Source organism: Sorex fumeus, unplaced genomic scaffold (assembly GCF_029834395.1).
Source record: "Sorex fumeus unplaced genomic scaffold, SorFum_2.1 ptg000128l, whole genome shotgun sequence".
Lineage (NCBI taxonomy): Eukaryota > Metazoa > Chordata > Mammalia > Eulipotyphla > Soricidae > Sorex > Sorex fumeus.
Window position 1 is genome coordinate 47,441,172 of NW_026606185.1, and position 26,641 is coordinate 47,467,812.

Genomic DNA, 26,641 nt, shown 5'->3' on the forward strand with positions numbered 1-26,641 from the left:
CCCTTTGTGACCTTTTCCACACCAAGATTTCTAAAGCCAGAAACATGTCCCTGGGCAAGTCACAGACTGAATTTCTTTTGCCTCATTTCCTCCATCTGTCAAACAAGCAGGATCATTTCTGCCCCTTCCTGTTTCTCATTATTGTTAGCATGATTAAGTGTGATCATTTGAAGTATCTCAGATCTAGGGAGTAAAGACATTTTATCAGCCATACTTAATTTTGTTATAAAGACACTCATTTTTTTTTCCTCCCCTTGAAGTAAGGCAATTCATTGGCTCTGAAAAACACTGCCCTTTTGTATCCAGTTGATTCAAGGAAGTAACTAACTTAAAGAACGCCCTATTGTCAAATTTACTTGATTTCTTTATGGTGGAAAGAAGCTTATGTGTGTTAGAATTGGGCTGCTCCTAGTGTGACATGGAGTTCAGGGGTGGAGAGATTGGGCCAGCATTGGTGACACTCATGAGCCTTTCATTTAGAAGTGGGAAGGTTAAGCAACTGTGTAGAGCTGAGTATGACTTCCCTGCCAAGAAGTAGGCTTACGTCTTAGGGTTCCTCCTGAGAAATGGTCTGGTGCCCTCAAAATGCTGAGTCCCTGTCCCCTCTGTTCTTGTCTATAGGTCCTTTGATCTGAAATTTCTTTTAATCAGAGGGCATAGGCATCTTCCTGGTTAGAAAAAAAAGCATGGGCCATGGGTTAAAGTTCTGTTTAACTGTAGACCTGATAACACTACCATGTCCACACCAGCTCACGTTGACTATCCCCAAAGCTTTCAACCTTTCTTTCCTTGGATGTACATCTCAATGTCAGAGTTTATATGTCTTCCTCAAAATATGGCTTTCTGTTGTGAGAACATCATGTCAGTGGGGAATGTCACTGTGTCGAACCTGTATCTTTACTCTTTATTCATAGATATTTGGAGATAAGACTGTGCCTTGAATGCATCTGAACTAGGTTTGATCACCAATACCATGTATGTTCTCCCAAGAACTGTCAGCAGTCATTCCTGAGCACAACTAGGAATAATTCCTGAGCACTGAAGGATGCAGCCTGAATCTAACCCCTCTCAACCCCCTGGCACCCAAAGAAGTGAAGCTCTGGTCCAGGATGACTGCCCATTGAACTGGACTGCATGCTTTGCATGTGGGAACCTTGGGTTGGGTGTCCAGCAACATTGATCCCCAAGCATTTATATGTGCATCTTGCCCCAAACAGCAACAAGAAGTGGAGCACAGTAACTAGCTATTCTAATAGTACTTGGCACAGTGATTATAGCTAACGGCAATGGTAGCTGATACTTTCCTAAAATCAGGTTTAAAGTAGGAAGGGTGGTGGAAACAAATGAGTCGTTTCACTCTGTAAAAGGACAATGAGATAGGGACAACCCAGCATGGATCCTCCTACACTTAAGCTGAAACAGCAGTCTTCACTCCTGCCCAAGGCCCTTTCTGTCCTCATCGTCCTCCCACCCCACTATATATGCAAGCATCTATCACCCACAGGGCCCTTTCATAATAGACAATGCGTGTGAACTCTGGTCATGCCTGGGCTGAGTGGCAGAACCTATCACCTTTCCCAGAGACACAGACTGTCTCATCAGGAGGTGATCTTGCAAACCTCTGCTTTCTGAGAGGGTATACTGCAAGCCAGGCAGGGATGGGATGCACCAAGGCCATGCCATTAGAGAATTTCCCAGTGTGGATGCAGGAGTGAGCTTGGCCAGTGTCCATGTTAGGTTCTATATTTAAAAAATAAATGATGTGGTTATGTGGTGTGTGGAGTGGGTGGTGGTGTTGGTAGTAGTGTGTGTGTGTGTGTGTGTGTGTGTGTGTGTGTGTGTGTGTGTGTGTGGTGAGGAGCCCTACACCTAGATTTATGCTCAGGGAGCGCTCTGGGTCCTGTATATGGTGCTGCAGATTGCACATGGGTTGGCCACATACAAGACAAGCTCTGTATGTGCATCTCTATCCCTCCAGCCTCATTTGGGCTTTAAACAAAGGGCTTGAGCATGTGGTTGCCAAAGGGTCTCCGTCTGAGCTAGCAGCTCCCTTCCATCCTGCTGATGTAGCATCTGTGTATTACATTCCCTTGGCTCAGTCTCAGTGGGCATGTATGGAGAGAGAGAGAGTCCCAGAGGAACCAGCCAGAAATGCAGGTTTGTCTAAATATGGCTGGACTGTGAGTCTGGCATACACGTGGTTTCGGAGAGAGCCATGAGAGAATATGTTCTTTGGGGAAGGGTTATAGGACTTTAGAACCCGTATCTACTTGACCCATTTTGATGAGAAGAATACTGTCATTCCCAGGTGAGGGGTAATATCTCTGAGACATGATTGTTTTGTTCCAGAGTCAAAGCACAAAGATCACTTTTAGGAGCCTGCCTCTGCAGTGGGACTACATGAAACTCAATCATGTACATACACATTCTAGCCAAGAAGAGTTGCTGCTGAATCAGTTCTTGGTCAAGGACAGATTTTTCACATGTTGAGTATACATGTCATGCCTCCTTAAGAGTTGTCATCGGGAGTCTTGTCCTGTTTTCTGAGGGTAGTTTTATTTATTTATTTATTTATTTTTTATTCGTATACAGAGAAGCATCTTTAGAGACTGGGGTACAACCTCTAAAGAACCAGCTGCATCACTCTTTTCCTGGAGAGGGGCAGGACCTAGTAAGCACTCGGACTGGAGCCACTGCTTGGGAGCACTAATGTAAGAGCAAGACTTGGTGGAAGATAGTTTTCCGTTGGTGGTGGACACAGTTTTCAACAGTTGAGTGTGCTTTTGTATTTGAACCAAGAGCCAAGAATATGAAACAAGCACTCTCATTAAAAATAAATAAGAAAAAAACTTGACCTTATTTCATTAAATAGCACATTATCTCTCTGATGAAAATCATAAGCAGAGGTATTTGGATGACCTTTTAAAAATTTTTTGGTTGTGTGAGCATTGTTTTTTGCCAATGGCCAAGAGAAAAAGGGTTTCACTTCTATTCCAGGGAGATGCTCTTCTGCCCTCCGTGAAGACCCTCTGTCCCGTTTGCGTGTTCCTTAATTCTGTAGGTGCGGCACTAATCCTTTCTGCCTGTGCTTCTCCTACTTTTCTTTTCTGGGTTGGATTTAGACATGACATAATAGATCTCACGACTCTTGTAGGAGAGGATTTTTTAAATTTGGCTTGTGATCCCCAATTCTCTATATTATTGATTATCCAGTTATATAATCATATTACTCTGCCTTAAGATGTAACTATTCCTTTCCTCCTACATATGTATACATATCAACTCATGTCTCTCAAAGACATATCAATTTTTATTGGAGTGAGGTTACACATGACGGCATTTAGATTAAAACCCAGCATTTAGGCCGGTGTTGTAGAGCTGGAGGAGTTAAGAGTGAACGTAGGCTGTAGGTTTTGGTTTCAGATGGGATTACCAGATTCTCTGGATACGTCCGCTCCTAGTCTGTGACTTCGAGAAAGTTTTTCATGGCTGCTCAGTTTCCCCTTTCTCAATTGGAGGATGGGTATAATTAGAGTACTACCTCTTGAGGTTCTGGAGAGTGATGCATGATCAGGAGCTGATCCTGAGTGGTTGATGGGGATTTCCAGCATCTGTGATGGTGTCTGGAGCTTGGTTCCTGTCCTGAGGGAAGGCAAGAAGAAAGAAGGGAAGGGAGACAGGAAAGCACAAAGGAAGCCACATACTGTTGGTTATGGAAAGAAGATAGGCTTGATGAGTAACCATGTTTGTAGCTAGGTACAGTGTAGACTCAAATTCTTGGTCAACCACAGTCAGGAACCAGGGTCCTTTAAAAAACATCAACATGATTTCAGAGAAATAGCAATGGACGATCAAGATGGGACATTGCCTTAGATACCTGTGTGGAGTCTGCTGGGGTTAGATGGGAAATATGGCTCCCACAAGTCTGGTGAGCCACCTGGGGACATAGCTAGTCATAGTACCAGTGACCCTGGGTCCCTGACTCCTTCACAGAATAAGGAAGGAGCAACACTTTTTCCTAAGGGTTCATGAGAGCCTTCGTAGGAGGGCATATTTGGAGCTATGTTCACATTTCAGTTCAGCCTCTTTGTATCCCCATAACCTAGCCTCAGTTTGCTCAACTAGAAATGGGTGAAAATAATACTCTTCTGCACTAGGAGTCTGAAGATTAAGAAGGGGTAACATGCTAAAATGACTACTTGGTACAATAACAGACAAAAATAGATCCTGAAAAATCAATTATTTTTCTTACTGCAGTTGCCAACAGTCTGGGGCAGCTTTCAGGAGGAAATCCTCCCTTTCACCCGAGGCTCACCAGGGCTGTGGCTGCCTGTAGTTACAAAATTCAGTTATCACTGGGTCCAGCTTGCCTGCTCCCTTTTAGATATTCACCTGTAATTGTGATTAATTGCTCCAGATTTGGCCCGAGGGACTTAGATTCTCAGCCAAATTGGCTACAGAGAGCCAAGGAGCAGAGCTTTTGACTCCAGTGCTCAGAATCTCTCTGTAGCAAGCACCTTCTGACTTTTCCATTCTCTGCTGCTAAGTGAGCCTTGGGGTGTAAATCAATTTCCTGGGATTCGCAGAGGGGATGCATTAGAAAGCTTTAATATGAGTCTTGGAGCCAACTGAGCAGATCATATGGTCAGTTTTAAGCAGAAATTCAGGATAATGATGAGAAGAGAGACCAGAGTAGATCTCCCTTCTACTCCCTCCAACCCCAGCATCCAGCTTTGCTTGGCATATGTTCAATGAGGGGAACTTCCTTTATTGGCCTTTTACGGACTTTGGAAACAGCCCACAGATGCTTGCAATGCGATTTCTTAATTCTGTTCCAAAGAAGGGACCCACAGCCCAGACTGTGCTTCTGAGAAGCAGCCTATCTTTAGCTCTCTCCTTTCGTGGTAAATTAGATATGCTTCCTTAAGCATGTAGCTTGTTCAGGTTCAGATGAAGAGTGCAGACAGTGGTAAAGAAAGAAAGAGAAAGTATTTTCCCAATGACCAACCCGGGTTAGTTGAAAGTGCTGTATTTCTGCAGTGAGGTCTTGTCGTGTATCCATTCTGCTCCAGTAGAATGATTGCTGGAGTGTTCTTCCGGAGATGAGCCTGTTAATTCTCCTTCTCTGGGCCTATTCTGCTAGTACAGCAAATACCTCGCTCACTTAGAGGTGATATGAGTTTTCAAAATTTCTTTTTAATAAAGATTTAAATTATATGGATCTGTTACGGAAGTCCAGTATGAAATAGTAATAAAAGTTGTGCCATTCTGGATAAAGTGGGATTGAGGCTGAAGCTCTCCACCTCCACGACTCTCACTCACCTCGTAATCCCCAAGATCTACCACGGAATCCAGAACTCCTTAGGGTGCAGCTTGAAAGCCTCTGTTCTATAAGATTGTTATGTTCTAAACAGGATTGGAAGTATCCAAGAGATGCTGATAGGATCTCATTCACATTTCCACAAGAGTCAGAGACTCCTAGACTGTTAGGATAAGAGGGAGCATGAGGCTATGAAACTGGGATCCATTGCCACCATACCTCCTATTAAGTGTGTCATTTTTGGAAAGACTTAACCCTCTTGAGCTTTTTATAACCAAAATATTTAACAAATGTGGATATGACAAACCATGCCAATAATTTTTGCCTGGTTTCCCTGTCCACCAATACCACACATGAAGTCCATGTGAATCCAGTCTTTGTTTGTTTGTTTGTTTTTTTGAAGGGCTATGCATTTAAAAGGAATTCTAGATGTTCATAAAAGGTATAAAGCATTTCTGTAGGTTTAACAGATCGAAAGAACATGAATCAAGTAGTGTCTCCATGAGTTCTAGATGAGTGTCTTCTTTCACTTGGTCTTTGTATTTACAACTTTAATCTTCAAGAAGCAAGAGCAGGGCTTTCCTACCTCAAATTGACATACCTGTCACTTGGACAGCAGATACAGTCACCATAGTTAAAGAATAGGGATCTGTGCACAAGGCTTTGCATGAAATCTTATTCCTCCACATCATATAAAAGCTCTTTTGGCCACATATAGGTCATGCCTGTAGAGATTCTCAAATATAAATATTGTTTAAAAGCAATCATTGAGGGGTAGAGCAATAGCACAGCGGGTAGGGCATTTGCCCTACACGCGGGTGAACTGGGTTCAGTCCCTGGCATTCCATATGGTCCGCCAAGTACTGCCAGGAGTAATTCCTGAGTGCAAAGCCAGGAGTTACCCCTGAGCATTGCTGGGTGTGACCCAAAAAGCAAAAAAAAAAAGCAATCATTTAGTCTAGAGATATCATACTTGGCCTTGTAGCTGACATGGGTTTGATTCCTGGAACATCATATGATCTACTGATCTCTGAGCATAGAGTCAAGAGTCACATCAGGTTTGTTTGGAGCAGTATTCAGTTATTAATAGTCATCTTTGTTAATCTTTGGAAAAGGAGACTAAAGTTAAGACTAGAGGTGTCTGTGGTTTCAGGTTTAACCTTTAAATATCCATGAGGTTGAGAGGATTTGGTGAAAGAATACTCAGTACAGCCTTCCAACTGCTTCATATACTAGTTGTTTCAGACCAGTGAAGAGCCAGCAACGTAATCTTGCCAGCCCCCGTCTATATTCCTTGGCAGAAGAACTAGGGCCTTCTGAACTAGTAAGGCATGTTACAGGTCAGACAGTTTACCTGTAGCTCAGCAGTGAATGTGATTGAAGCCTCTCCAAGATGACGGACTTTGTGTCTGTGTCCATGTGGCCATCTGTCTTCATTCCTCTTGGCACATCACTCATGAAACACAGTCTATCCCATTGTTCTCCCTTCTGTCCTGCTTTAGAATTCTTCTAGGCAGCCATAGGCCAGTGGTTTTCAAAATTTTGACACCTGCATGCTAGCACCTGTCAGTTGGCCAATGGTTGAAACCATTGGTCAAAAAAGACAACCTCTTAGCTGTGTGTTTGGGGGAATTTCCAGATGAGATGATAGCATGTTTCATCTCCTTTTAACCCTCAGATGAAAGGGACACTGTGGGGGACTCAAAGTGTGGGAACAAACAGAATTCAGAGCTCATTTTATAGGTGATGAAATGAGATCTGAACAGGTGAAGTGAGTCCAGATTCTTACCCCCAATAGGAGTTGAGAAAGAACTCGAGTTGGGACTCATGTTTTCTCCCTCTGAGCTTAACCAATGCCCCTTTCCACACAGTTTTCATCCCTGTGAGGAGTAATCTGTTGGTTTCATTTCCACCTTCCCTTCTATGGTACAGCCAGAGCAGTGGGTTCACTCTTAGTTCCAGAGACTTTCTTGATCAAAAGTCTTCCGAAGCCATCTTTCCTGCCTTCACCCCCAACTTACATGCAGTTCGTTCCTCCCTGTCCCCAGGTATCAGGGCATCCTCCACTTCCCCTGGGTTTCTTAGTGTGGTTACATTTGTTCTCCAGTACTTCCTCTGCCTGAGTGTCAGAGAGTGACAAGCTCATTTTTGACAAGCCCTGTCACGAAGAGAATATCTTTCAGCATTTTTTGTGGGTTGAGATGGACATCAGGTTTCATCCTCTAGGCAGAGTAGCACACAGGTGACTCTTCAAACAATCAACAGGGAGAAAAAGATCCAATTCCTATGACATGAGAAGAGAAAGGAAAATAGAAAGTAAAAATGGAAGCTGATGTCAAAGACAGAGTTATGAAAAGATGACATCTTTCAGGGCAACTTGATAAGCAGTCATTTACTTTCCTAAAACCCATCTTTTCCCTTCCTGGCCTCCCTCCCTGTGCTTGGCTTCCTCTGGCCATTTCTTCTGCTCCCCCCCGCCACACACACACACACACACACACACACACACACACACACACACACACCCTAAGCACCACTCTCCTCATGAAGGGATGAGGCATGAGAAGAAGAAATGCTCCTGAGGACTCCATGTGTGTGACCACACACATGAGACGGAGGTCCTTCCGGCCAGATGTCCGGGGTGACTTCCTTACCCCTTCTCTGCTTCTCTCCCCCTCTCCCTAGACATATGTGCCCTGGGTCAGCCTGGGGTATTGGTAGGGAGACAGGAGTTCCCACAGCCAGATGTTTGTGCTTTTGGTAGGGAGCCACCCAGGACCGTGTCTCTGGAGCTGGCAGACCGAGGAAGGAAACCAGAACCACCCCCACCTTTATTTGGAGGGGAGCTTGGGAAACTGTTAGCAGGTGGGGAAGCAGCTGTTGTGGAGATGCTTACTTCTGCATCCAAGATGATGACAGGAGGTGCCGGCTGCAGCCGGGAGCATCTTTGGTGATAGAGACCAGGACTCTGCAGAGAGCAGGAGATCTCAGTTTGGGAAGCTGAAGGTTTAGCTTCTTTCAATCCTCCCTGCATCTCAACCCACCCTCAACTTTAACGAAACACCCCGCAGCCCAGAAAAGGATGAACTTGTGCCTTGAAGAAAGGGCGACTCTTCCAATATGGAAAGCAGGGCCATCTTCCTAATAGGATGGGGATAATTCCAGAGAGCTGCAGAACGTGTCAGGAATGAGAAGGGCCCGAGCCAGGGCCCAGGAGCGTTGCTTGGCTTCTCTGGGGAGATTAAAGAATTTTCTCCTTCCTTTGCCTTTTAAATGTAATTCTGCCTGCCCTTCTCCCCCACAGCCACCCAGCCCTCTCCCTGGGAGCGGTGCAGACACTTGCCATACTGGGAAAAAGACAGGATCCTTTTCATTAACTTCAGCTGATTGAAGTCCCCAGAGCCACCACGGCCGATTTCATTTTCCACCCTCACTGCCTCCCCGGACTGCACGCCTTCCCCACTCTGCCAGGCTGCTTGGGGCACTGAGTGGGTTCCTGAGGGGGCCAGATGAAGAGAAGGGCTGAGCAAGAGGGAGTGGACTGGAGAGGATGTGGATCATTGCTTTGGGGAAAGAGAATTGGAGAGGGACATGTTCATTTTAGCTTTCCCCGGCCTCAGTCTCCCCTCAGTGCTGACCTTCTCTGTCCCACCTTCACAGGGGTTGTTGGGCTGACACTGTGGGGTGTTTTGCACAGGGCAGAAGAGTGGGGTCAAGCCTAGGTCTGCTGGGAACTGTCCCAGACTTGACATCACTTGCCAACTTCTACAGAAGAACGTAGTCTGCTGTTCTTGAATGTTTGTAGCAGACCATTTTCTTTCCAGATGAAAGTGTGTATGTGAAAGAGGGCCAGGCTGGGCTGCTCTGAATGAAGATGCAGGCACAATGGAGCTGACTGTCTACCTTGCCTTCCCTTGCTCCTGTTTCCCCGCAGAGACCATTCTTCATCCACTCTGGGACCTTTGACTATTCTCCTTCAGGTCCTGGCATACCATTAGACAAAAATCTTTTCAGGGGTATGAATCTGGGTGGCCTGCAGTTTCAAGATATGGGTGGGCTTCCTGTCCCTTGTTTCTATACTACACAGGTCCCCCAAATCCAATGCTGAAGGCTGTCCCTGTTTCTCTCTAGAGTGCAGAATGGTTATTGATTTGGGAGGGAATCAGCCTGGGGAATGCAATGTGGAACAGGGTTTAGCCCAAGAGCTCCAGCATTTGGGTGGAGAAGGTTGGAATCCAGGAAGAAAAGAGGCTGAAGAAAGGCAGGCTCTTCCCTCCCTCTTCTCTATGGAGCTATTGGGGTAGGCTTCTCTCTGCTGCTTCTTCAAATCAGACAATGTCTCACATGCACATTAAAGTGGGAAAGGTATCATTCGGTATCTCCAAGATAAGAATATGAAGACTGCTCCATGTTACGTGATCATTATCCGTGATAGCACCATCCTCCCAGCCACCATCAGAGCAGCTTACCCACCTGAACAGCACTGTGCTCAGCGAACATTTCTTGTCTCCTCCATGGGAAAGGCCAAAAGAGAGATCCTCCCATCTCCCATGCTGTTCGCTCTTGCCTTGTTCATCTTGCATCTTGTCTCCTTCCCTCTAGCTGACCTTTGCCTCCTAGAGTGGGATATAAAGCCCTGGTCTCTGGTTAACCTGACTGTGTGAAGTTCCTTTTGTCAGAGTTGATGAATTTATTCCCCCGTTTGAGTGCCTGCTTCATGCAGGAAAGGCTCTAGACGCAGAGTGCCATTTCCTCTTGTTGATGTGAAGGGTGTCAGAGCTGCTTCAAGCTTCCTTTCTTTGGGATCAACAGTTTAGTCCTTGTGCTTATCTCCTCTCGGGTGACATTGTTGGCCACTTTGCTCTGAATCATTTCATCATCAGAGATTTCTCGATGAACTGGAAATCTTCTCAGTCGCTTTGGGAAATGCAGAAGTTATATCAGAATATAAACTATGGCCTGGCTAGACACTGTTTCTTTAGGTAAAAGGAAGTGAAAAATATGTGACAGCACAAAACAAAATTTCAAATAAGAAAATTGCCTGCATCCTGTTCCTATGTAAGAGAAGAAAAAGAGGTTCAAAGATTTCCATGGAGCAGGGGAATGTTAGATCCTAACTTGGTAGTGGTAGGGACATAAGGCATGGTAAAGGACTGACAGTGCCATCTCTCTCTGCAGTCAGGCAATGGATCTGGTCAGTTTCCTGTCCCATGCCACTCAGGTGAGGGAGATAGGACTGTGTGAAGGTGCTCTGATCACCCAGAGGCTGACTTTCAGTGGGGCTCCTTTGAATTAGCAGGAACTAGACAGTTCGACCTCACATCTGCTCTCTCTACCCTGTGAATGCTATTGGAAGGGTACTGTCCGGAGATTGGTAAATCCTTTTCCTTGCGTTTATTTGTCCATTGCCCCCCCCCCCATCTGAAGGCCCCAGTGGCCAACTTTCCATTTTTGAGGCTCATTTCAAAGTCCGTGGTCGCTCAGCAGCCCCAGCTGGACCATTCTCCACTTAACACACCTGGAAACCAACATTTCTTATCTTTAAGTGTATTAGAAGTTCCATGAGGGCAGGTCATGGCGTTTGTCTCTATGTTGAGTCAAAACACAGTGGAGTTTTGCTTGATTGTTGGGTTACAATGACAGGGGTTGGTCTGCCTCTCTCCAGTTGGTGTCACCTTCCCCAGATATCTTCCCCCAAGGGAAACTAGAGCCCAGAACCTGTGTAGAGAAAGGGACAGTTCTCATATCCACTGTCCACTGCCTCCCTTCTGCTCAGTCCCAGCTTTGTTGCACCACTGTCCATGTTATTTTTGGCCAAGTCTTGCAGTGAAGCTAAAAAGCCCAGTTGAGCTTTTCTGAAGACTGGAGACACAGGAGCCCAGCATGACTGCCTCTTGAACCAAACAAAATATTGTTAGAGCAAACATGAAATCTTTCCTATTTTTCACCAACACACTCCAGGCCTAACAAAGCTAGCAGTCACTCTCCTTGAATCAAAATAAGCATCAGCCCTTTCTCTCTTTGCCTCACACTTTCTTAGCTTTTTTGAACACCAGTAAAGTGTGGGATTATAATATTCATCAATTATGTTGATGGATTTCTGAAAAGTAAGTCACATTGAATGCTTTTTGAAAAGGATGTTAAAATATTTAAAATCTTTTCTTTACTCTTTTATATTCATTAAATCCAGAGAGCTGGAACTTCTGTAAACCTGAGTTACTACATAACATTATGCATGATACTATATTGGCTGTGAATGTCTAAAAAGTACAAAAAATCAATGACAACCTATACTAAAGGGAAACTGAGTCAAGTGTAGCAAGGAAGAGAAGAGATTTTTTTTTTACTGGTCTAAATGAAAAGGAGTAGGAAAGGAGATTTTCCAGAGGAGATGAGCCTTTGCCCTTTTTTTTTTTCAATTTTAACTTACATCCAAGACTGCTTTGATGGTAAGAAGAATGTGAAGGCCCCTAAGGAAGTCTATTGATAGACTCACACCTAATTGTACTTAGAACTTAAAGGAGTGTGTGAACTTGCAGGGTCTCTGATCCCAACACAGAAACACTTCTTAAAATCAATAGCCGATAAGAAGGACATAGGAAAGGGTAGGCAGGACTGGACAATGAAATCAGAAATGTGATGACATGGAGGGACAAGAATTTGCAGCCCTAGTCTCAAGCCTAACTTTGCTCCGTTCTGCTGCTTTTGCTCCGGGTCTAGACTGGAGGAAGTCCACTGCTGGTCAGTTCTCCAGGGGATACTGTAGACAAATTGAGAAGTGTCACTAAGGCAATCTCTTTTGTTCTTTTCCAGCTCCTCACAGCCAGTGACCTTGCAGCAAGCGACCTCAAAGGATTTCAGCCACAGGTAAGTTTCACTGTTCCTTTTATGAAGTTCTGGAAAGTGAAGTGTTTCATCATTGACTCATGAGCCAACAAACTTGGTCTCAGGGCAGAAATGCCCAAATTTCTTTGCCAGCCTCTTTTACAGTGACCTGGTGGCTTATCTGCTCCTACGAGTTCCTCTCTCATCTCTGTGAACCGAGTAGTGGGGGGAAATAATTAGACCAAAATGCTGGGGTGGTAGCTGCCTTGGCTTAGTAGTTGAAGCAAGGAGGTTGGGGGAAGAATTCGAGTTCACCCCCGCCTTGACCTTCTAGAGGGGGCAGGATGCTCACATTTCCTTCATCTGTGGTCATCTTGGTCTGGTGGCCAGACTCTCTTGGGCTCTTACAGCGACAGGTGACTTGAGGTTTGCTGGTCTTAGTCAGAGAAGGGGACACTATTTTCTCAAGTCAAAGCAGTGGGGATGTCACCCTAGACAGATCAGGAGATGGATTAGGCAGAAGCTCTTGGGGACCTCCTTGGCAGCAGTGATGATGAAAATATCTCTCTTTCTGTCTCTTGGAAAAAGATAGTATCTACACAGCAAAACACATAAGCACAAAGCACATATGCATGTATATGCAGGAGACACTGGAGAGTTTCCTTTCCCTATTGATCCCAGGGCATGCATATGAAGATAGACCATGCATACAAGGGGAGAGAGACATATATTATGGCTCATGGCAGAGAACTTTGGAGGGGGGAGGGATGCACAAAACAGTAGTTTTCTTATAATAAGAGATGTGTTTGTTGAGCAGTGTTTTAGTTCTTTTAAAATTTTATTTATTTTTTTAGAGTTTTTTGTAGGGCGTTTGCCTTGCGTGCAGCCGGCTGGGCTGAGCTGGGTTCGATTCCTCCACCCCTCTCAGAGAGCCTGGCAAGCTACTGAGAGTATTCAATATGCCAAACACAGTAACAAGAAGTCTGTCTCACAATAGAGATATTACTGGGCCCGCTCGAGCAAATCGATGAACAACGGGAGGACAGTGACAGTGACAGTGTTTACATTCATGAGTTCATCATGTCTTTACTATATCTCTCTGGGGTTCATCCTGTAAGTTCCCCCTTTTGGATAACAGCAAACTAGTCCCCCAGCCACACAGAAAACTAGGTAAAAGAAAAAAGAGTACCAGGTGAGTCGCTTGGAAACAAGAATGAACAGAATTAAATGTGTTAAACCCCCTTAGTGAACATCACAGTGAAATATGTATATCAGTTTGGGGTGTCTGTGGGTCCTTGTGCTGAGTCTACAATGAGATTTGGGAAATAAAGAATGGTAAGCCTTTGACAGCTCTGGAAAACTGAAAATTAATTAAAGCGCTTAGTCACACAGTTACACACACTTCCAGGTGATCTCAGAAAATGTAAAACAGAAACAAAAGAAAATCAACATTTACTCAGATTCCACCCACTTCCACACATATGCTACCAGTGGCATCAAAGAGAAAGATTTATTTTTATCTAGAAGTTTCTCAACATAAAGGGGGAAGAAGGCTTTGCTCAGCATTGTTTTTGAGACCTCAAAAGGGTGCTTCTTGGAGACTGCATTTATGAAGGGATGCGTCGATGTGTAGATGAGCATGTGCATGAGTGTGTAAGTAAATGTTTGTGTGCCCATGCATGTGTATCTGTGTGGTGGTGACACTTTTCTGAGATGATCATGTTCCACCCACTTTGTTTGAGCTCCATTTCTAAATATGAGATTTTAAGTAAAGGATTACATTTGATGGGGGCATGGTCCTAGCAGAACAGATTCCGTGTTCCTCCCCAGGGACCCTTGGTGGCTAGGGCAAGTGACTCGCTGTCCCTGGTTCATGTGGTCTTTTCCACATGACTCCCTGTGCAGGTCAACCCCCCAAGGCTGGATGCTCACTTCCCTGTCTTTCCCTCCTTGGGCTGAGGCCAGGAAGCCCTAGGAATCTTGTGGTGAGAGGAGCCTGGCCAGATCAAAGTGAAATCTCCTGGGTGATTCTGAGATCAGAATGGCCCGAATGTGTCTAAAGTCAACATTTCCCTTGCAGGGTGGTGTTTTCCAACTAGAAACAGGGCACTGCTCATATACTTTGGGCCGTCCCCTCCTGGCTCTCCTGCATCAAGTTGCTGGCTTCTGTTGTTCCCCCCACCCCTGTCTGGGTTTCATATGGAACTGAGACCCAAGCCTCCTGCCATCCGCAGACACTCATGGGCCAGTCATTGTTCTGGAACTGCCACTGAATCTCAGGAAGGAACTCACCGAGGCCCCCTCCCTTGGTCATTGCAGTTGGCCTGTCAGCTTTCACCCACTCTCACTTAGCACTTGCTTGTAAAGGATTTTCATTTCTGGGCTGCCTGTTCCGACTGCAGCCTTTTGGGGAGAATAGACCTGGTTTTCTTACTAACATTGATGAGTGGAAAGAAGCCACTTCAGGAGATGGTACACCGTGTCTTTGGGCTCAGTACTCTAGAGAATAGAGGAAGTGATTCACTGCCTTCCCCCTGACTCCTGACATTTATGGACACCAGCCTGGTCCCTGGAAATGACCTTAGGATCTCTGCAGTTCAGTAACCAAGGCTTCCTGAGCCAGAGTTAGTGGTGGGAGTTCCTGGCCTACAATCTTGTCCTCTGGAACCCAGTAGAAGCATCTCCTAGAGAGAGCTGTGACCTATAGGTGGCCCTAATACTCAGCTAGCGTCTAACGGCCGGATGAAAACCCTTCTGAAATTCACACCCAAGGCACCTGGCTCTTCTCTTCTGTTTGGTGTCGCCCCTTTCTAACACATCTTCATTTCCCAACATCCTGTTTTTCTTGCCTTTTGAAGGATCAGTCACACTTTAGTTTCCTCCTTTCTTGTCTTTAGATAATTGAACATGAGGATCTTCCTCTCCCTTTGCTCAACCATCCATCTTCTCCCTGAAAAGAAATAAGAAACAGCCTCTCCTGCTTTTTTTCTCTTTTCTTATATTCTCCTGCTCTTTACTAGAAGCATGAAAGTAATTTGAGAATGAGTGAAGGTATCAAAAGGTAGAAACATAAAGTAAATGTGCCCCAGGGATATAATGTACAGCATGGTGACTAGAGCTAATAGTAATGTATTACATTTTTGAAAGTTGCTAACCGAGTAGATCTGACAAGTTCTTGCCCCAAGAATACTTTATAGCTATGCCTGGTGTTGAATGTTTGCTGTAAAAAAGAAGCATAGAAAGAAAAGTGGGACAAAAAGAGGAAAGGGAGATAGAAAAAGAAGGAGGGAGAAAGGAAACCAAGAAGGAGAAATTTGGAAAAGATAGTTTTTTAAAAAAATTTTTTGCAATATCTCTGATTCCTCCCCAGAAATACAAATACTATAAAAATGCCATTTGGAGGTATGGTCTGCTACTCATCCATCGTCTTGTAATCATCTATTGGATTTAGAAACCCGATAGTATGTTGGATGTGTTCTTTTGCCTGCCTGTCCCCTTCACTGGAAACTCCTCGCAGCAGCTATTTTTGTCTTGGTTGCTAGTGCCATCCTTTTTTCACCACTCCCTCGTGCTAGACATTCCATTCCTTTTGCAGGCTGAGATCTCCAGAGCAATCCAAGGCTACTAGAGGATCCAGGGCCCTCATCTAGATACGAATAGTTCCGGAGCCTTGAGGCACTTTTTTCTTTGTTCCTACAGATGTGAGAGGTTGTAGTCAGTGTTATGTTTCTGGGTGCTGGAGGGAGGTTGTGGGAGGGTTCAGATAAGGGGGGTGGCGAAGCATGTTGTGCAGTTACAGATCTAGTCGTGGGAGAGCATGTGACCCTCACAGGGTGCCCAAGCACTGAGAAGGAACCAGGCAAAGGTCCTCCCTCAAAAGGGGAGCACCACTCCCCTACTGTTTGAACTCGCCCTGTTCTCAGGGGAGAAGGGCATTCTTTCAGGAAGCCCAGTGTTTTCCTTCAGTGTGCCTCATCTACATGGGGGGCGTGCTGAAGGAACCCCAAAATAGTTTTGTGCTAGTTTGGTCCAGTACATTGTAGGGAGGAGGAGAAGAAAATATATCTGAAGTGCTTGAGAACATTTCACACTTCAGGGAAGACAGGGCTTTTAGTAATGGAGTTGCTCTTTCATTCCAGAGGTAGTCACAGAGTACCTGCTGAGCACAGACAAGTGCCCAGAATTGGATAATTCTGGAATGTTCTGCCACTACATTAACTTGTAACCCAAGGGATGTTTCCTGATATTTTGAATCCTGATTTTTCTTATTAATTAAAAAAAAGTTGTTCAGTTTATGTCGCAGACTACTAAGGGCATCAAATGAGACAATAACCTTGAAGGCCACTTAACCCGAGACTTGGCCCACACAGTCAATTCATCCCCCCTCCTCTCTCTGCCACCCCCTCATTTCTGTTTGAGAAGTCCAGGGCAAAAATCTTTTACAGATATTTTTGTCTCTAAAGCAAATCTGGAAAGTCTTCCCAGGAGGAGGTGTCATTGCACTTGGAATGAGAAGGAAGGAAGAGAGGGCTTATTCCAGGGGAGGAGAAACCCAGCTGATGGCAGAACAAGGCCAGCCTGCTCGGGTGTGCTCTGGAGACCCAGATAGGTTTCACTGCTCTGATGCAGAAAGGGCATGTTGGGAAATTACTTGCACCTCAATCTGACTCAAATACTGAGGATCTTCAGTGGTTTAAAAAATAATGGATCCTTTTTTAAAAATACAAATACTATTGGAGTTTTATAACTCATATGAAAAAGTTATTTTACGTGAGCTTCCAGATACAGTGAACTTCCAGATACTTTTCAACTTCCATTATCTATTATCCAACGTTAACCTGTTAGTACCACTTGCTGATTTCTGTGGTATCAGTGTTGCTGCCGTGGCGGAGCTGGAGCAGCCCTTGGCATAACAAACTGTTGACAGAGTCACTGACAGCTTCTGGAGCTGCTGTGATGGAGCCTGGCATGCCACGATACCAGCCACAGCCATCGTTACCTTTTCCAATCTTGTTTAATCTCCCAACTACTTTGGTTTTTAATTAGGGGGAGGAAGTACTGTTTGAAATCCTACTCATTTGGTCAGTTCACTCATAAATACTTCAGTAAGACTGATAAACAAATCAGGGCTTAAAAAGATCCATTCACAATGTCATTATCTTGCCTATCAAGATTAACAGTAATTCCTTAATATTTTCTAATAGCACTCTGTATGCAGGTTTCTTTGATCATTATAACATCTCATTTTATGGTAGATTTGCTTGAATCAGGATTCACAGTTTGAATTGTGATGTCTATTTGAACAGGATGGGGGCCATTGCAGGTGTGTGTGTGTGTGTGTGTGTGTGTGTGTGTGTGTGTGTGTGCGCGCGCGAACACTCATGTGTTTGAAGTGGGTTGGAGAAGAGTAAAACTAAGTAGTTATTTTAGAGGTGGTCATTGTGAAAATATGGCAAGGGATCTAGTAACATGCCATGCCATTGGACCATTGGGCCATTGAATCACAGAAGAAGACCAAGGGAAAAAGCTGGGCCAGACCAGTAGGAAACAATGCCAGAGAAAGTAGAGCTGCCAAGTCAGTGTACCCAGCCACTGTAAGAGTGAAAAATCAGGGTGTCATTCACCCACCTGGAAGTGCAGATTGAGAATACAGTGTTCATTCCTGGTTTAAGAATGATGGCAGCCAACTGCTCAGAGAAAGTCTTTGTCATCTATCCCTACATGAACCTTTACTCCATTCCCTCTATGACCCTGCAGTGCAATCATTCAAGGAGACACATCAGCCTCCCAATTCTAGGATACAAGAGTCATAACTCAGCAGTCTTTAGTGCAAGACCTCCAAATATTTTGTGAGACAACTCTTTGAAGGAAAGTATAACTAGAGGTTACCAAGTACAAATAGACACGCCGTACTCATCTCACAACAAAAAGGGTCAGGGGAAGCAGAGAAGCAGCCTGCGACTACATGAAGGTTCATGGTTGGCTCCTGGTGTTGCCCTGACATAAAGAAGTCAAAGTCAAAGTGCTTTTGGGGGTGTTCAGGACTTGTGACCGTTCCTGCCTTTTTCACAGGAAAACCCCGAGATCCGTGGTTTTGTGTTATTCTCTGGTTGAATGTGTCTTTTCAAACAGAAGCAACCATTGTGTCACTCTAGTCGAAAGGATTCCCTGCAGCCTGCAAAATTCAGTATCAGCTGTTGTGAAAATGGAAATGGAGACCCTGAGTTGTTCAGTACCTCCAGCTCCTATTTGACTCAACAGGAATTGGTGTTTGTCTATTTGCTCGTATCTATGCCATGGACTAACTGAAAGAATACTATAGGCCAGAAAGCCTCCTTTGAACTTTATGTACATTGTCTCTGATAAGTCTTATGTGTCCTTAGTGCAATCAGCAAAAGGATGCTTTCCAGTTTTTGAAGTCTACGCTGAGATGTTAAGATCATAGAACATGTGAGTGCAGGATTGGGACTTAACCCTGGCAGGCTGGCTCTGACATCTGTGTTCTCACCCCTCGGCCTTGCCACCTTCAATGAAAATCTGTCTCTGTTTTTAAGATAATTTAAAGGCAGGGTGTGTGCTAGTAACACCAGTCCAAGCCGCACTGTTCTCATGCTATTCCATTTTCTTGATTTTTGCCAGGTTCCAAGAAAAAGGCAATTTTTACATCCAAGAGTAATGGAAGCAGTTGCTGCAAGACATTTGAATCTTGCCACTGTGGTTAAGAATTTTTGCTGTTCTCCTTTCTGTCCTTTGCAAACTCCCAAAGGGAGCATCAGACTAGGTTGCCCCTCCTTTAACAGCAAAAGAAAATGAGGTGAGGCAGAGAGAAGTAATGTAGTTTTTCGCTAAGATATACAGCAGTGAGAAAACAGGCTAGCTTCTTTTTTTTTTTTTTCTTTTTGGGTCACACCTGGTGATGCACAGGGTTATTCCTGGCTCATGCACTCAGGAATTACTCCTGGCGGTTGCTCGGGGGACCATATGGGATGCTGGGAATCGAATCTGGGTCTGCTGCATGCAAGGAAAATGCCCTACATGCTTTGCTATTGCTCCAGCCCCCACAGGCTAGCTTCTTACCCCTGCTTTGCTACCTAGAAATGAGCCATCCCAAATCAATGTACAAGGAACATGTGCTTGCCTCCTTCTATTTCATAAATGAACGAGAATTTGAGAAAACACCTAGAACAAAAATTCTCCACCGTGTCCATGGCTGGAATGGAGAGAGTCTATGAAAATTACCCTGTTGAATTTGTGTGAGTAGTCTCAGTATTTTAATATTTTCACATGTTTCCCAAGATGTAACTCAACCTTTGCATTTTCTAGGCAAAGAAAATTCTTGAGAAGGGGAGAAGATAAAGGAACTCATGTTCAAATAGTGTCTGCTCTGTGCTAGGAACGTGCTTTGTTCTTCCCTTGCCCCCAGCTTGTGAACCCTGCAAGGAGGTGGTCCAGGGAGAGAAGTTGTGGCTTTGCATACCTGTGCTACTTCCACAAGAGCCCAGAGCTTTAATGGTGATGTTAATTTGATTTGTAGTCTCTTCTGCTCTCTACCTGGTTGTTCTAATAGGTATCCAAAAGGAAGCACATTTCAGCCTGTTCTCTAAGAGAGAATATACCTCATCCGCTGACTTCAGGAACAAGATGTGTTCTATGAGTCTGAATGCCCTTGATCAGTAAACTCATATTTTTTTTCCTCAAAGCTTACTTTCGTGCTGGCTAGTTTCCACTGCTATGTGTCTTTGCTCATGAGTTCAGTAGTCTTCAGAGTGTAGCTTGTAGTCCAGTACTACCTATCAGGGTGTGATATTGGTCCACCATGAAATACATCTATAGTATTTAGTCTTTCATAGCAGTTTGATGTTTCTGTGATGTGCAAATGTACAATCACTTTCCCACAATTGTTAGCTTTAAAGTAATATATTAAAATAAATTATGAAAGCAATGGGCTGGGAGAAACATTTGGTCACTCACCAAAAATTTGGGATGATGGTGGGGGAGTTGGGGCTACACCTAGCAGTGCTCAGGTCTTACTCCTGGCTCTGTGCTCAAGGATCACTCCTGGAAAGGCTCTAGGACTACATTGGGTGCCTGACTTTGACCCCAGATCAGTAATGTGCAAGGTATGTGTCCTACTGCTGTACTATCACTCTGCCTCTGAACAAAATTTATTTAAGGTGCTCTTTTGACTGAAAAAAGTGTCAAAGTGTTGAGCTTTTCTCATTTGATTAAAAGTGTAGTTCTGAATAATGTTCCCCCTCAATCCCCAAGAAATAATGGTTCTACTTGTAAATAGATCTATCTGGTTACCTGTATTATGGCTACACAAAACATGGATCATTTTCCTTCATTCTTAAGGGAACCCACTTGATTATTTTTCTTACTAGACATAAACATCTATAAAAACAATAGAGCATTTTGAATATTTTGTTTCCATCCGACACATATCCTACACCCTAACTCACAGTAGTGCTATTTATTTTCTGATATAAAATCACTTTTTGTATTGACCAACTTGATATGTTTTTGTAGATTAAAAAACAAAAAACAAAATCCCAGTTCTCCAGGTGTTTCCAGAGTGTCTGGTCTTTCAGTGGAACATTCTGAAGTCTTAACAAGTACTCTTGGGATACTGAATCTCTTTAGACTTGAGCATTTTGTGTCTCCTAGCATGCTCTGACTATCTGAGGGCTCCAAACAGGTGGACTCAATTTAAACCAAATATAATGGGCAGAAAGTCATGCACAGGAAAATTGACAGATGGCAGGTGAATGCTGGGAGATTAGGGATTATAATTAATTTCTTCCAAATTATCAATGAAATCAATAGAAGGTAGTCCTAATATATTAAGATATAAGTTAGCCTTTTAAAGTATGAATCACACTCCACTTTTCATTTTAAAAAAGTACAATGGAATGAGACTAATCAGTGGTGATTGCTTACTTTGAATGTCATTAGCTTCTCTTTCAACTATAGCTCTTATAAAATACAAACACAAACAAAACAAAACAAAAAATACTTAGCAACAAGGGATGTAGGATGAGATGATTTCAAGTTCCCATGAGATTTAATATGCTTAATGACTCTGACTTCTTACCCCACTATTCATTTTTCTATACTGGTTTGCCTCATCTATCTTTTTGGTGCAGAGGTCTCTATTGGAGTTTTTTAGAAAAGATCCTCTGATTTTAGCTCCTTTGAGGCCTGGAGTTCTTAATAGTTGATGGTATATCTATATTTAGTAGATTGAGTTACAGCATCAGATTTTCTGGGTCTAAATTTTAATGTTTATATTTTCACATCTAGAACTAGCTCACATAACCTAAAAATCCACATTTGTGGATCCCATTGGGATTTGAAAAGTGCCTTTATAACTCCTTTCCCAGGACAGTTTCAAATCCATTTGCAAATAAATGAGCAAGCCCATGTTTTACCTTCTCTCCAACCCTACTCCCTGACACCATTTCAGCTCCTTTGACCTCCAGACTTCTTCCCAACCTCTTGCACCAAACAGGGGCTTGATTGAAAGGTTTCAGGAGACCCCTGTAAGAGGCAGACCTTACCTAGTGTGACTGCTTGCTAATCTCCAGTGACCCCTGCAAGCCATCTGCTTGCTTGTGTTTGGAGGCTATATTAAGCCTGCGAACAGCCTCCTCTGTAGCTGTCTGATCTGTTCCTGATAGTGACCATCCTCTTGCCTTGCCCCTTCTCTGGCTCTGCACTTGATTTTACTTCTGTATCTCCCAATTGCCTAACAGTGAGCCTCAGACTCTAACAGACCCTTGTTTACAACAGGACTCCAGGTCAGTGATACACAAGAGGGAAAAGTCTTGGTGATGCTGTAATCATTATTACTAGAGATAGTAAAAATGAGGCTCATTTAGTAACACAACATCAATCTCTCCCACCTCACTGTTCCCTGTAGCTCGCCTAGAGGACAGACCCCACTGCTTTATTGTTTAATGGTTAAAAACACTGATATGTTTGAAACCCAGGTCCACGCTGGACTAGTTGGCTGACCCCTGTAAGTCGTGTAACTTTCATGTGGATCAGATTCCTCACTAGTGAAAAAAGACCCGTCCCGGGGGTTTTGAGGAAGCTTAAATAGAGACCTAGAGCACTGGCATCTGGTAAGCACTCCCTAAATGTGTGCTCTGATTCTTCCTTCTCTTATAAGTTACATGATTGAAATTGAACTTGGACCTTTCAAGTCAGGGTTAACCCACAAATTGCATCTTCTCAAGACAGTGTAACTGGAATCTCAGATTACTGAAGAGGAAAAGGGCAAAAAGGAAAATCATAAAGAGAAAATTTAAAAATCTACCTTTTTCCTAGCCTTTTCACCCACTGACTTAGGACACTTGCCATTCAAAATGAGCAGTGGCAGAGGAGGAGGGGATGGAGATGGATGGGGATGGTGGGGGAAGAGGTAGGGACAGTTTTGCCAGAGAATATCATCACTTGGAAAAGTCTTCCTTCCCCTACTTCCTGACACTTTCTGAAGTTGCAATGTAGTTTCTTAGCCAGGAGGAAAGAAAAACTATAACACATTAAAATTGACTTCAAGCAAATCTTTCTAACAATATTACCCTATCAGAACTAACCAGTTTGATCCAGTGATCCTCAGCATAATTCTGTAGTCCATGTGACTCCTTCCCTGCAGATGAATCATAGGCACAGTGATACCTTCCTCCCCCCAATCAAAGAAGAACTTTCCACCAGAGGACATGTAGAGAGATGCTGTGCATCCTAACTAGAAGCTTGGGCATTTGTCTTAGATTATATGTGATTGCATTATCCATAAATCCCAGTGTTCTGTATTTAAGTACATTACATATGGTTATATATCAATATTTCACATATCTAATATAGTAAAGGTATATAGTTATAATAAAGTGTATATTCATTGGTCAAAGATATAGCAGAGGGCTTATAGTAAATGCCTTGCATGCAGCTGATCTTGGTTCCCCCATGCACTGTCAAGTGTGGCCATAGAGGCTCCCAACACCATAAGAGGTGGCTCTGGAGGTCTGTAAGTACTGCAGGAGTGGCCCAGGTAATCCCCAGAATCACAGTGACTATGTTGAAGATTGTTTCTTCCTTGGACCCTCACACTGAACCATCAGCATAGTCCTTTGAGAATTGCCCAGAGGTTCCTCAGACTTCAAGGTACTGCTTGATAGAATACAGTGTATATATTCCTACATATATATGTATATATATTATTCATGAACATGCATATATATATACATGCATACATATCTGAATATGTGTGTATTCTTATGAGTTTCTAATATATACTGTTTTTGTATAGTAAATTTCTTCATAATTTACTATTGAGCATTCAAGGACCACAGGAGTGGGCACAAGAAGTACACAGTTCTGAATGAAATTTGTGTGATGCCCCTGCCTCCAGCCTATGGCAAATTGGGAAAGGTCACCAAGTGCAGGGTCGGGGAAGAAGGGAGTGAGGAAAGTGTTGAAAAAAGCAATGTCTGGGAAATCTCGGCCTGCAGGCATCTGGAGAGACAGTGTGTTTCATTCTTGATAAACTCCAGCAGAAAAGAGCAATCAGCTAAACGAGAGCTGGACAAATTAAATGGCTGAGTATTATTTCAAAGGAGAGCTGGGGCAGCATCTGAAATTCCCCATCAGCTGTAATAACGCCAATTACTTTGCCAATTGCAGATTCCACCCCGATGTGTTTAGTGCAATCAGGCAGTGTCGGGCTCTTGCAGGGACCTGATGGGTTTTGTTTACTTTAAATGTGCATTTGTAGAGAATCTTGTGCACCTAGAGACCCAGAACTCAGAGAGTCCTCTCTAGCTGGCTCTATGATCCCTGAGGAGAAGTGGAGCAGGTTAGGCGGGCTGGACCTCATGCTCCCCAAACCCAGGATTGGAGGCAGAGAGACCAGCTGGGCGTGGTAGCTCACACCAAATGTGGTGGTCTCCAAAAACCTGTCTATGGATTATCGTATGAGTCAATAGATACATATTTCTGATGACAGGCAAGCCTGGCTGGCATGTTGGAGGATTGAACAGATCACCATTAAACGGTAATAACAAACACGAAACCCAGGGAGGAGAGAACTCGCCAAGAGTTCATTAAGCCTTAAATGCTGACAAATGGGGGTGCCGGGGCTTCGACTGTCTCCCTTTGAGAATCATTTGGTTGGATGTCAAACAGACACATCATTGCAAATACTTCCCTCCCCCCACCCCCAGCATTTGAGCTAGGGAAAAATAAAATTTGGAGAGAGTACAGGAACATTCATTTTCTGTTTACATTTGGCGCCGTAGAAATTAATGGGTGTGCTGCTCCAGCTCCTTTGAGGATGGACTGTGATTCTCCATTTACACTCCCAATTGAGGAAGGCGCTAATCATGGGCATTTACCGAGTGCTCTGGCCTGACCGACAGCTGGAGCGAAGCTGGATCAGTGGTGGCCGCGGGTGCAGCCGACAAGCTCAAGGCTGATTTGATGCCACTTGTGCTCAGCTGTCATCTGAGGCCAGAGCCTGGAGGAGAAAGAGAAGCTATTCCCTTTTCTTGCATTGTGACAAGCTACCTTTGTGTCTTCCTTTGTATTTATTTATTTATTTATTTATTATTTGACCTGCTTCTTCCTTCCACCCAGTGATCAAGGTCCCTTTCTGGGGAGAAAAGGATTTTCCTGAATTCTAGTGCCTCAGTTCCCTCCCTTGGACTCTTATGACCCTTTCTCTCCCAGCCATAGCAGTGGGCTTCCGCCCTTAGACTTGCATCTGTACAGTCCCTCCTCCCCTTAGGAAGTTAGATATGGGCTTAGGCTGGGTCCCTCCGAGTATCAACCCTATTAGTTTGGCAGAACGATCCTCTGGGCTTCAGCTGATTTGAAAATCATCCTTTCCAGGGATGCCTCTATATACCTGCACATATACACAAGTACCACTGTTTGTTTCCCCTAAAAGAGGTGCTTCAGCTGGTGCATTGGGTTTGACAATAGCCTTTCTGCAGGCACCAGCTGTTGAGATAACGTTCCTGGCTCTCAGAGAGGGCTTATCTGTAGCAACCTCCTGGGACAGGAGCAGCCCTGAGAAATCACAAGATAACACCCACAGCATTCACTGGAGGTGAGGGCAGCAAATCATGCCTGGGATACTCAGCATTGCAAACTCCTCCCACAATGGCACAGGGTGCTGCCAGGCCCAGCCGCCTCATCAGCAGGACTTGGAACATATGCTTGGAGCTCCTTATGTAGGGGAAGTCATTGATTTATGGACAGGCACAAAGACTAACTCTGGCTTTAGCAATCCAGACTCTGCCGCTTGAGTGCTGTTTGGAGATGCATCTTCCAGAGCATTCTCAATGGGCTGGAGCCATTTTTCTGACCCCAGGTACTGCACTAGTCAAGGTAGCTAAGCTGTAACAGAAAAACAGAGAACAAACATTCTTTTTTTTTTTTTTTGGCTTTTTGGGTCACACCTGGCAATGCTCAGGTGGGAATCGAACCTGGGTTGGCAGCGTGCAAGGCAAATGCCCTACCCATTGTGCTATCGCTCCAGCCCTGAACAAACATTCTTTCCTACCTCCTCTCAGTTACCTTTATAAAGTACTAGAAACAAGTCACCTTGTGGATAACATGGTCCTTCTGCCAATCTCAGGGAGTCCACTTTTGGGTCCAAGAGATAGAAAAAGGGGTGATGCACTTGACTTGTGTGCAAACAACTTGCTTTGATCCCCAGAAACTTATGGTCCTCCAAGCAATGCCAGAGATCACAGAGCCAGGAATATCCCCTGTGCATTGCTGGGTGTGTCCCAAATGTCCCCTCCCCCGCCCCCCCCACTCTATAAAAGTAAAGGATTCCACTTTCTTTAAATATATATCAGTCTAGATGAGGTCATTGGATGTCTTTCAACATATGGATTTATCTCCATTAGGCATGGACCATATCCCAAAAATAGGGTCAGGGAGACTTTTTAAAAAAAGATAATGCATTCCTAATGCTAGTGGAATGAACCAGTTCTGTTCTAACTCCATCTAGAGGGTATGAAATAATGAAAGCAGCTGATATTTATGGAGCAGTTTTACATGCCTTCTTATACTTGGTGAGCACCAGAAATGCGTGAAATAGGCGAGGCTATTTAACTGCATTTCACAAAAGACCTAGAAGGCAGATTAAAGATTTGCTCAAAACCCTCAGCTGTTTAATGGTAAAGTGACAGCAGGGATTCACCAAGACCTTCAGACTCTAAAGCCCTCCTCCTTCCCCTTTGTTCTTGACTCTCTCATCCACAGACAGAAAACAGCAAGGCAACTGCCACTTGCAGGCCAGCAACCTGTCTATACATTTTTGTTTTACGTATAGAATGTCTGCTAAACACATTGTTCCCCAAAGGAAAACCAACTGCCAATAGGAGATGATTGAAAGAGGCAGATTTTCAGAATAATTAGGGAGAATTTTCCGCACCAAAAAGAGGCTTTTTCTGGTTAGTAGCAAAGCTCTGGCCTGGCTCT

The 26,641-nt window shown here is 44.1% G+C and overlaps 1 protein-coding gene across 1 annotated transcript in view; it reads left to right on the top strand.

Annotated features, from left to right (window-relative positions):
- SETBP1 (SET binding protein 1) overlaps positions 1-26,641 on the top strand; it is a 361,699-nt gene that overhangs the window by 177,038 nt on the left and 158,020 nt on the right. The window contains exon 3 of the mRNA XM_056138137.1: positions 12,134-12,187. Within this exon, the coding sequence (XP_055994112.1) occupies positions 12,134-12,187 (54 nt within the window). The remainder of the gene's footprint in view (positions 1-12,133; positions 12,188-26,641) is intronic.